At 44.1% G+C, this 11,622-nt stretch overlaps 1 protein-coding gene across 2 annotated transcripts in view; it reads left to right on the forward strand.

The window, feature by feature from the left end:
* kmt2ca (lysine (K)-specific methyltransferase 2Ca) overlaps positions 1-2,442 on the forward strand; it is a 106,250-nt gene extending 103,808 nt beyond the window's left edge. For both annotated transcript variants that reach the window (XM_047350429.1, XM_047350430.1), the window contains exons 74-76: positions 1,241-1,314; positions 1,398-1,506; positions 1,590-2,442. In XM_047350429.1, coding sequence (XP_047206385.1) covers positions 1,241-1,314; positions 1,398-1,506; positions 1,590-1,682 — 276 coding nt within the window. In that variant the 3' untranslated portion in view covers positions 1,683-2,442. The remainder of the gene's footprint in view (positions 1-1,240; positions 1,315-1,397; positions 1,507-1,589) is intronic.
* Positions 2,443-11,622: the final 9,180 nt, after the last annotated feature.

Consider the following 11,622-nt stretch of genomic DNA (forward strand, 5'->3'; position numbering starts at 1 on the left):
CGGACTCGTCCGTGAAACTCCTGAAGTTTGCCGATGACACCACTGTCATTGGACTGATCCAGGACAGTGATGAGTCTGCATACAGACAGGAGGTGGATCGGCTGGTCCACTGGTGGGGTTAGAACTACCTGGAACTGAACCCACTCAAGACTGTGGAAATGGTGGTGGACTTTCGGAGAACAACACCCCCATACACCCCCCTCACCATCCTCAACAACACCGTATCGGCCGTGGACCACTTCAGGTTCTTAAGAACCACCATCTCTGAGGACCTGAGATGGTCTTCACACATAGACACTGTTCGAAAGAAGGCCCAGTAGAGACTGTACTTCCTGAGGCAACTCAAGAAGTTCAACCTTCCACAGGAGCTGCTGGTCATCTTCTACACTGCCATCATTCAGTCTGTCCTGTCTTCATCCATCTCAGTGTGGTTTGGATCATCCACCAAACAGGACAGGTCCAGACTGCAACGAATAATCAGGACTGCAGAGAGAATAATCAGAGCTGACCTTCCCTCCATCCAGGACGTATACAGGTCAAGGGTCAAGAAAAGAGCTGCTAACATCTCTGCAGACCCCACACACCCTGCACATAAACTGTTCAGAGCTTTACCTTCAGGTGGCGCTACAGAGCACTGTTCACTAAAACCAGCCGCCACAGAGACAGTTTCTTCCCCCAGGCTGTTTCTCTGATGAACATTTAATAGAGAACAAAACAACAGCAACAGATGTTGCAAATGTACCTTTGAATATGTGTATATTGTATATATGTATTTATGGACATAAGGATATATGCAGAATATATATTATAACACAAAAAAACAAAAAAGAAACCCAGAGAGCAAAGTGTACTGGAGTCAAATTCCTTGTTTGTTGTACGTATGAACCTGGCAATAAAGCTGATTTTGATTCTGAAATGTGACTGTAATAGTTTTTAAATCACTGTCGGTTTATAGCCGTCTACACCGACAGCGGTAGGGAATTCTTTGAAGTGATATTTTAGAGTTTAAAACCGTTTAATCTCTGAGAAATAATAATAAAACAGGCAGAACAGCTGTTTGAAGAAAAAAATGCTGCTGCAAATATCTGTGAAGGTTACAACCGTCTTCTGACCGAAGTGATAATAATGCATCTTTGCAGTGGAAATGCTGTGAAATGATCACAGCCCTATGGTTGGAAGATGGTTTTAATCCAGACTGCAGCTTTCTCCTTTTGATTAAATTTTTTTGTTGTGTTTATAGAACCGAGGCGTGTACATGTTCCGCATCGACAACGACTATGTAATCGACGCCACCATCACCGGGGGACCGGCAAGGTAAGAGTAGCTGCAGCTGGAAATGTGATGATGTTAACTGTGCAGTCAGATCCTGGAGGCAATACCTGCTCTGTGATTGACAGGTACATTAACCACTCATGTGCTCCGAACTGCATCACTGAAGTGGTAACGGTGGAGAAGGAGAACAAGATCATCATTAGCTCCTGCAGACGCATCCAGAGAGGAGAGGAGGTACAATCAGTGAAATAATCAGTCCATTTATCTATCAGTCTCTGTATGTGATTGGCTCACCATGTTGACTCCACCCCTCACAGCTGTGCTATGACTACAAGTTTGACCTGGAGGACGACCAGCACAAGATCCCGTGTCACTGTGGAGCTGTGAACTGCCGCAAGTGGATGAACTAAGTGCATGGAGGTTCTCTCTGTGGGTGGAGCTAATATTACATCGTCATCATGGTAATAAAATGGATAATTTAGATCAGAGGAAATAAAGATTATACTTTTTAATTAATTTACAAATAGGACAATGGCTATGTTGTGGGTGGAGTCAGTACTGATTGATAGATGGGGGTTGGTGCTTACTAAGAGGCTGGTCCTCAGTATAAATTGCTTGTAAACATGAGCAAAGCTGTAAATGTGAGTGTAAACGCCACTGAAATAAAGCTTATGTGTCGTCCTTCAAGTTGCACTAAAACACAAAATGACAAAAAATCACAGACCTACCTGATTCAACTGCTTGGTCCTCCCCTGCCTCTCCTGTTAAATAAGAGATCTTCTTTTTGTATTTATTACTGAATAAAGCTATTTTCTAAAACTGCGATGCATTTGGGGTCCAATGTGGCAGCGTGTAAATATCTGTACCATAAGTAAAAAGCCAGACACAAAGTTCAGAGATCACTCACCCCCCTCTTCCCCACCTGTTTGTGGGCAGTCTGTGTTACTTCACCCAGGGTTTGGGCTGCAGGCATCTGCTCTGATCCTTTCCTGGTCCTGCTGCCGTGTATATACGAAGTTTTATTTAGGCTCTGCTGTGTACAGGAAAACAACATGAAGTCTTGGTTTTGTTTTTTTAAATAAATGGATGTAAACAGAGTGATGTTTTTGGAAAATATGGTGAGTCTAATTTAGAATCATTTACAAAAAATAAAATATTTTACATCTTAAACCAGCTTTGTGTCATTTTTATCAGTGAACTATTCAATAAGATGAAATGATGCGAAGAAGCTCCTAATGTCCTTAATCTTCATTTGTCTGTTCTAAACACTTTCCAGAACAAAACGGGCAGACACTTGAAAAACAAAGTCCAGGTGATTTGTACTGTCTACAGACATCAAAGGGGATAAGAATAATTTATTTAGTCAAGTTTATAAAGAGCTTTTCAGCAACAAGGCACTCAAAGCGCTGCACATGATGAAAAACATTACAATGATACAGAAAATCAAACACAGAAAAACAAATCAAATGACATTAATAATCCTTGGAGGTTTACTGGTAAGAGCTGGTTCTGATCCAACCTTTCTAATAGAGGTATTTAGCTCATTAAGTCCTCTGTGGTAAGAAATTCATCCGGTGCTAGAAGAAAAATTATCATATTAATCCTTGAGGTCGGTGGTATGAGGCAACTGTGGTCCCATCATTCAAATAAGTTGGGTCACTGATATAAAAAATTTTTAGTCCAAACTTTTTAAATGCTAATAATGTTTGGCTGTCACTGGTATGATATAGTTGTAATACAATCCTTTTAAGAAATCTAAAAATCTCTGGTCATTGGTGTAAAAACAGCTATAGTCAAATTTCAAATACTAATATTTGGCTTTCGCTGGTAATCTTGAGAAATCTGAAAATCTATGAAAAGTAATGAAATCACACATTTAGTTAGATGAGAAAAGAGGCCACATTAGGTAAGAAAAGGGAAAAAAAATATATTTCACACTTTATCCTTAGCAGGATACAGTTTGAGATTGTAAAAAAAACCTCAGCACAAAGTAGCAACAAGTTGACAAAACAACATCATGCTGGGAACGGTGAAGGTGGTGTGAGGGGGTGCATATGTTTATCTTGAGCATGTGTGTGTGTGCAAGTGATTGTGTGCAAGTAAGTCCATGAAGCACTGTCCCAGAGGCCATTGTCCTTGATGGTTCCTTGGAATGTTCATCAAACAGCCACAAAGTTCTGAGCAGGTCCACAGATGTCCTCAGTGAAGGGAGGGGGCAGAGGGAGCAGAGCGTCATGTTTACATAACTTCCAGAAGTTGAAGATAACCAGCCATCAAGGCCGTGCAGGGGAGCCAGATTCAGAAAAACAATAATTATTTGGGTTAGGCTGACTCTTAATTTTCTGTCAGCCTTGAGAGTCTCGCTGGTTCTTCTCAAAGGTGAATCCAAACAGCCAAATTCCTGGTCTTTCACCAGATCTGAGCGAACAACTTTCTCCAAGATTTATCCCATTTCACCCCTGAGTCCAGGAACCACAACCTGCCTGCGATCCTAAGGATCACATCCAGTCTGCGATTCAGCTCACGTAACATCTCAGTCTGAGTGTTGATCGCTCTGAAGATCCCATCATACATGCCAGGCAGCCTTACAATAGCCAGAACAGCTGCTGACATTCTCTAAATTTCTCGATATGCCAGGTAACCGCTGACTCCAAAAAGCAGAAATCCTGATATCAAACATCCAATTATATACATATCTTCCACATCCTCAACTGACATCATTGACAACCACACAATCCTCCACTTCTGCCAGGAGTCCATTGTGTATCCAGAGAAAGACGTCCCGTCCGGACAAGTTGGGCTCTCCTTCACCATCTTCTCCTCGAGAAAATTTGATCAATTGCATTGAGAGACCAGCTGACCAAATCCATAACTAAGAATTTGGAAGATATGCAAAAAGAAGACAAGACACAGAGCTGAAGCAGGGCAGATATGGGACGATGCGGGAGACAGAGTAAAAGCGTCCTCCTCTACCTAGAGCAGAAAGAAAAGGTAGCAGCATATCTTTGACAACTGGAGTGACAGACTGGCAACTGAACTTCAGAATGAGAAGAACGTCCTTCACAGACTTACATAAAACAACCTACAGACCTCATTTATAATTCAAATTCAAAAATACTTTCTTAATCCCAAAGGGAATTTAAATGTTGTTGTAGCTCATATTCTGCAGGTTTCTTCAGAGCCGTTGTAGATGCTGATGCTGTGGTGCATGCTGTAGTGTCCGTCTAACATCAGATCTGAAGAACCCTCTGACTGAAGACACTGTTGTTGTAGGGTTAGGGTTAGGGATTCTGAAATAGAAAAGTGTTGTGCACAGGCACTCCTACTGGGAATCCCCCCGTGTGCTCTACCTCTCATTGAGTCCGCCTGGAATAGTGGTCTCTAATCTGGAGATCCAAATCCTTTCAGCCCTCCTGCGCTGGGCTGCGGACCAGGTAGGGTTGGACTGCAGGACGGTGGCTGTTAAGGCTTCCCACCCATGGGCTATAAAATGTTGTACCAATGGTATGTGTACGTTCTTATTTTTTATAATATTGTATCTGTGCTGGGTAAAGCGGGTTAGGATAGTGTTACCCGTCTCCCCAACATAACAGATACCACAAGTTTTACAGGTAATTAAATAGATACAATTCTTAGTTTTGGGATTCCCTCTGCAATTGGTTTCATAAATAGTATTATTGAATTGGTTTTGTACCCATTGTAGTTGTTTAAAGAAGTCCCCTTGACCTTTGACCTTGGGTTTCTGTAGTGGTTTTATCTCAGCATTTACCAGGAAGTCTTTTAAGTTTTTGTTCCTCCTGTATGCTGCAATAATTCTGTAATTCTTTAGGAGGGAGGTATCCAATTGGAATTTATTGAAGTGTTGCTTTATATTATAAATGAGTTGGCCTGCCGAGGTGGAATAAGTGGTTATAAGGGGAAGCATAGGGGATATATCAAGGGGTCTGGACTCTAAGAAGGATGCCTTACACTTCCTTAAGAAAGACCTGGAGTATCCCCTATGGGATAGGGCTTGAAACAGCGTCCTAGTGGCCTCTTGAAAGTCTGCTGTCTGAGTGCAGATTCTGTGGAAGCGAAGTAATTGTGATTTGATGAGGCCTGCACATGTGTGTTTCGGATGATAACTGGTCTTGAATAGTAGAGCATGTGTATCTGTGGGTTTGAAATAGACTTTAACGTCCAATCTGTGTGTGGTGCTGAAGTGTAAGCCTTTGTAAGTGGTGGTGTCCAGGACGTCCACTGCTGTGACGCTGGTGGTGGACTTGAGCTTGATGGATGCATTATGTGTGTTTAATGTTTGAAGGAATTCCTGGAAATCCTCCCCGGAATGGGTCCAGACCCCCCAGATGTCATCCAGGTATCTATAATAATATAAGGTTTTTTTTTTACATTTATTTAGAGCTTCTGTTTCCCACTCTGCCATAAAGATATTGGCATAGGATGGAGCAAATTTCTTCCCCATAGCTGTACCTTTAATTTGGAGGTAAAACTGGCCGTTAAATTCAAAATCATTCCTCTTTAAATTGATCTCGAGCAATTGGAGTAGTTCCTTATCAGGCCTTCGACTATCCGGGTATTTGTGAAATATGTTTTTTATTGAATTGATGCCCTCTGTAATATCTATATTGGTGTATAGACTATCGATGTCCATAGTAAATAAAAAGGACTCCTCAGGTAAGTGGACTTGCTTGATTTTTTCAACAAAGTCATAAGTGTCTTTGATATAACTGGTATGTTTTATAGATAGTGGGTTTAGATAATATTCAATAAATTCTGCTGTGCCGTAGGTCTCGCTGCTACAGTCAGACACTATGGGCCTTCCAGGAGGGATTTCATGTGGCTTGCTCCATTTTGCAGGCTCCTTGTGAATTTTTGGCAATAAGTAGAACCGTCTGGCTCTGGGTTCTGAGGAGCCCCTAATATAATTCCTCTGTTTAGCATTAATGAATTTTTTCTTATATAGATTGTCTATTATTTTCATTACTATGGGGATAGTCTCATAAAAAATAGGTTCATTTAGTTTAGTATAATATGTGGTATCTAATAATTGTCTATTACCTTCCCATATGTATTGTTCTCTGTCCATGATGACAATAGAACTGCCTTTATCAGCTGGTTTAATAACAATATGTTTATTTTCTATAAGTTCTTTAAGTGCTTTAGTTTCTTCTAAACTTAGGTTATGTTGGGTGTCCTTAATCCTGAATTTTTTGTCAAAATAACGGAGGTCTTTATCAATCAGTTGACCAACCTCAGGAGGGAGAGTGCCCATTGGAGGAGACCAGTCCGATTCAGGCATGAAAGGTTTGGTATTATTCTTATTAACTTCATTATCCACATCCCCCTGATAGTAAATGGCTAGCTTAATTCTTCTATGGTATTTTTGAATGTCATATCTGGTTTGAAATCTAATTTTATTATAATTATTATAACCCTGTGTGGGGATAAAAGTTAAGCCTCTATTTAATAGGGAACACTGTGCATCGGAAAGAATAAAGTTTTTAGATAAGTTACAAACATTGTTATTTACAATACCATGCCCATCCTTTTGTTGCAGGCTCTTAGGGCTCTTTATTTTAACCACTCACACCAGGATTGCAGAATGCGTACCGCCGTAGCCCTAGTCCAGTGGACATGGTCCTTGGTCAGCTTAAAGTCCTTCTGCTGCAGTTCAGGGATGTGGTTGGCCATGTGAGCAATGTGGTGGTTAAGGTGTGTAAGAATTACCTGCTCTCTATAAGGAAGGGAGGAGGAAAAGTTAATTCTGGGAACAAAGATCTCAGCATTTGGGCATTTATTTTTGGCTGTCAAAAGGGCCGCCATCATCTGCCCCACAACCAGCTTTTTGTCTCTCTGGGATCTGTCGTTGATGCCAAAGGAAAGGATCAGTCTCTCCACCTGCTCCATTCGCGGTGCTTTTTGGAACAGTCGGGTGACGTGCTTCCACTTGGCTCCGGGGTAGCTGTCCACCTGCAGCTCGGGGTGGTCCAGGACTGGGAACTTGGACACATTAGAGTCGCCCAAGATAGCATATTTATGTTTCAGGCTGAGTGCCCAATCACGTGATTTATAAAAAGTGTTCATGTGTCTTGCAGGAGCGTTTACCTGATCAGAAGGTGTAGTGGTGGATGAGCTGAGTGTGGAGGTCGCCCTTCTGGGCTTGAGCCGGAAGGGGAGACGCCTCTGAGTGCTGGCCTCCAGTCTGCGGCGAAGGATGGGTCCCATTTTCATTACACGTGGCCTCCGAGCCGGCCCCAGAAGGTCTGGACCAGAGCGGACTGAAACTTGTGGAGGAGAGGTTGAGGCCGGATCTCTCCTTGCCTCTTCTTCTAGGAGGTCTGCGAAGATCAGCATTGCTCTGTCCCGAGAGGTGAGAGGTGCTGTGCCGGGTTGGGCACGAGCTGCAGGAGGGAGGGGAGTTCCCAGTGATGTCATCGGGACCAGTGGTTTACTCCTTTGATTGATGACTCTTGTTCTCTGCTCCCGTGGAGGAAGGGGGCTCTGCTGCCGAGCTGGGCCGTCGAAAGCCGGTGGTGTCGCCCGTGGAGATGGTGGTAAAGCCACAATGTCGTCCTCTTGTGATGAGGGAGACCAACCGCTGCTGAGTGGCTCCGTTATGGTGGCAGTGGTTGTCATGACGGGATGGGAAGAGGGGGGAGGTGGCGTTGGTTGTGTGCGTTCAGGAGTGGAGTGTGATGTTGTCTCTGAGTTTTCTCCTCCTTCTGCAGGCTGGGGCCTTCGAATGGCAGGTGCCGAGGGGGATGATGAGGAGGAGGAAGAGGATGAGGACGAGCCCGGGGTGGAGGGAGTCTCCTCCAGCAATCTAAGTTGGGCCCGCTCCAATGTCTCAGTTTTAAGTCTTTTGCCCAATGCTCGTCTGGCCCATTTTGTGGCTATTTCAAATGGAGCCAGAAGATCTTCCTCACCAAACTGTAGCAATCTATGTTTTTCAAGTTTAATGGTGTCATCATAATGTTCTCTGAGGATGATCATAGTGTTATGAGCCCAATTTCTGGCATTGCCGTCTATTAAGAGTCTGGTTGTGTCATTAGAATGGGCTGGTTTTATTACTTCAGCTAAGTGTGCAGTGATCCGTTGGATGGCTGGCGGATCATTATAAAGATCAGATACATTCTCAAGGTGATGTTGAGCTTTAATTAGTCTGTGCCAGGATCTGACTTTGTCACCAAAGTTCGGGTCATCAGACTGCGGTGGTTTATGTGGCATGTTGGAGCGTTGGGTCGGGTGTGGTCGTACGTGCCGTTGAGATGGCGCGTTTGTTGTACGGAACTGTTGCGCCCGGAGGGAGGGGCGGGGCTGTCGCTGCTGATTACCGGTGCCTCTGCTGCGGTTCCTAACATACTGCGATGGCCGGTCTGTAGTGACTCGTGACCGGGTAACTGACGCATATGATCTGCGTTCATATTGGGGGGATGCTCGCCAGGATCGGCTTCGGTTTCCCTGTCCCCACCTGTTTGCGTTGTGGTTCTCCTCCGGTCGTGTCCAGTTGCGTTGGCGGCCTCTGTGGTATGACACCCTTGTCCAGCCGTCCTCTTCTCCTCCGTAGTCTCGCCACGTCATGGTGATGATGGTTAGGTGTTTGAAAACAGGTGCAAACTGACTATGCTAAGCAGGTAGCTAGTGTTAAAATACTAAAAAATAAAAAGAAGTAAAACCGGAACTTAAACTTTTGCCAATTGGCACTTTTAATGAAAAACTATTAACAAAATTTACAAGCATACAAAACAGCAAGCGTTCGCGACGTTTCGGTTCATAAAGAACCTTCTTCAGGCTGCTTGCGCTTAGGGAGTGGTTAATGCTTCACAGTCCATGCTCCCTCTGCTGTCCATCTGAGCGCCCGGCACTTAATAAATGCAAACTAAACGTTTACACACAGCAGGGTCTCCATTCCAGTCAGCATTCCCATACTACAGACTCCATATATACAAAAGAAATCCAAGAGTACTACAGGAAAACCTACAGTATTGAGTTTAAGTCACTAATTGTTCATACAGTGGTCATATGGCCGTGAAATATATGGAAAAATTAGATGCACAGTGTTCCCAAATATATGTATATATATACGCACACACGTAGAATGTGAGTTATATAATAACAATACATTAAAAAGAAAAAGGTCTGTGAGTGAAAACAGACATCGCACTCCTTATCCAACAACACTTGAGGAGCTCCCCTTGTGTTAAAGAGGATATCGGTCCAAAAATAATCCAATGCCGCCATCTACTGGTAAAAGTTGGTAACAACACTCATATTAAAATATATATTTTTTTAACTTCAAACTGTGGACCTGCAAATACAAACAGTATAGAAGAGTGAGGTTATTTGAACCTAGGACAGATTAAATCAAGTGTGTTGTCTTCCCAGGATAAATCTGAAAAAAAAATGGTCTCAAAACACCCACCGATATATCAGAAAAATTAAAATTATTCTGTAAAAGAGGGGTCCAAAGTGAGGTCCCAGTGCTAGGGGTTTACCACCTTAGGTTTGGGCAACTATCTTGTATTTTAGGGTTAGTAGTGAGGGTTAGAGGGTTAGGGTGAGTTTAGTGTCACGATGACATCCCCCTAATTCAGTCTAATGACCGAAAAAGTTTGGTGTAGGGAGTCAAAGGCAAGGCACGGGCCGACGCATGTCACTCAAGAGCTCATCTCCGTATGTTAGACCCAGGTGGAAGGTACACAATAACACAATCCTAATACCACATCAGGGAGCGAGCAAGGGCCCAGGAACCAGGCAAAGATCGTGCAGGTAATTCCAGGAATCGGATGAAGCCAGGAGGGGCCTCCACCCGCCGCAAAGCCAAGCAAACCAGTTGGGAACCACAGCCGCTGGATAAACCCCGTACCGGAATGGGGCCAACAGGGGGCTCGATTAAGCCCCCTTGGCTACACCCAAGCCGGCAAGGATCCCCCAGCCACCGAAGGAAACCCAACATCGGAAAGTGGCAGCGATAGGTCTCCGCCCGTCGTATAGCAACAACCCCGGCCGGGATCCCTCATCCACCAAAGGAAAACAGTACCGGAATGCAGCTAACAAAGGGTCCTAACAGACTCTCCGCACCGCACACAGACCGGCAAGAATCCCATAGCAGACAAAGGAAATCCGGCCACGGAATGAAGCCACAACAAGTTTCAATCCCACCGCAGGCAACCAAACTGGCCGGCATCCCCGAGCCACCATGAAAACCCAATACCGGAAAGAAGCTAAGCAAGGGGCTCGGATGAACCCCCCACGCCGCAATTCAATCCGGCTAGGAACCCCCAGTAGTCCAAGGACAACCGGTCACAGAATGGAGCCACGGCGAGTTTCTTCCCCAAATGACAAATCAAACCGACCCAGGACCCCCACCACCACTCTACCCATGTCCCCACACCCCCGCCCACAACCCCAATGCAGGAGGTTGTAGGTAAATTGTTCGGGAGGGAATAAAAACTTAAAGTTAAGCTAATGGGAACGTTAAGAATTTGGCTTAAAAATCGAATGAAACAGCAATATAAATTTAATTCTGATCTTAGAGATTGTAAGTTAAAAGGGATAATTAAATGTAAAACTAAAATTAAAGTAAAATTTGAACTAAAAATAGAAATTTGAGACACATCATCAGTAGTGGACCCCGGGATCATTGGGTGTTTCGGCCATTATCACTAGACACCCTACCCGAGGAAGGCCCAGCCAAGGTTGATCAAGCCTTGGTGTGTGTCATGAAGACCAATTGGTTTTTGTTTAAAATTGTTCAATAGGACCTTCTAATTTTGGAATTAAAATGAGATACTGCAGGGAGTAAAATTTAATATAGAAAATAAACAATATACTAAAGCTCGAGCTTTGAAAAACGTTATCTGAGTGAGTTAGTAAAAATTTAAATAATCTGAATAAACAAAGGGAATGGTTGTCCAGTGCATCCACGGCCTAACCCTCTAAGCTGGGTTAGGGGATGTAAATTTGGAGGGAGATGACAATTTGAAGGAGCCCAATTGTTGAACCACCAATGTGAGGGTTATCACCTAGAGGCTAACCGAAATGGCAGCAGCAAGCCGCCACCATCCCAATGCCATAGGTAACGGGGACCTGGATTTCTCCAGGAACCCTGGAACCCTGAAGTGGAACAACAGTTTAGAGGACGGATTGGATTGGACGTGTGAGGTGCAAAATGGACCGTGCATGAGCGAGGCTAACCCTCATAGAAGACTGGGCCACGTTTAAGGTCCTGACGCCCTGGACCACCACATCCTGCGTGCTGTTCCAGAGTGGAACGCAGGAGGGCCGCATACTTACCTCCTTACCCAGAACCGTTCGGTAAACAGGCCGGTTGTTGACACCGTGAGGTTA

The sequence above is a fragment of the Girardinichthys multiradiatus genome, chromosome 21 (genome assembly GCF_021462225.1).
Source record: "Girardinichthys multiradiatus isolate DD_20200921_A chromosome 21, DD_fGirMul_XY1, whole genome shotgun sequence".
In the NCBI taxonomy this organism is placed as follows: Eukaryota; Metazoa; Chordata; class Actinopteri; order Cyprinodontiformes; family Goodeidae; genus Girardinichthys; species Girardinichthys multiradiatus.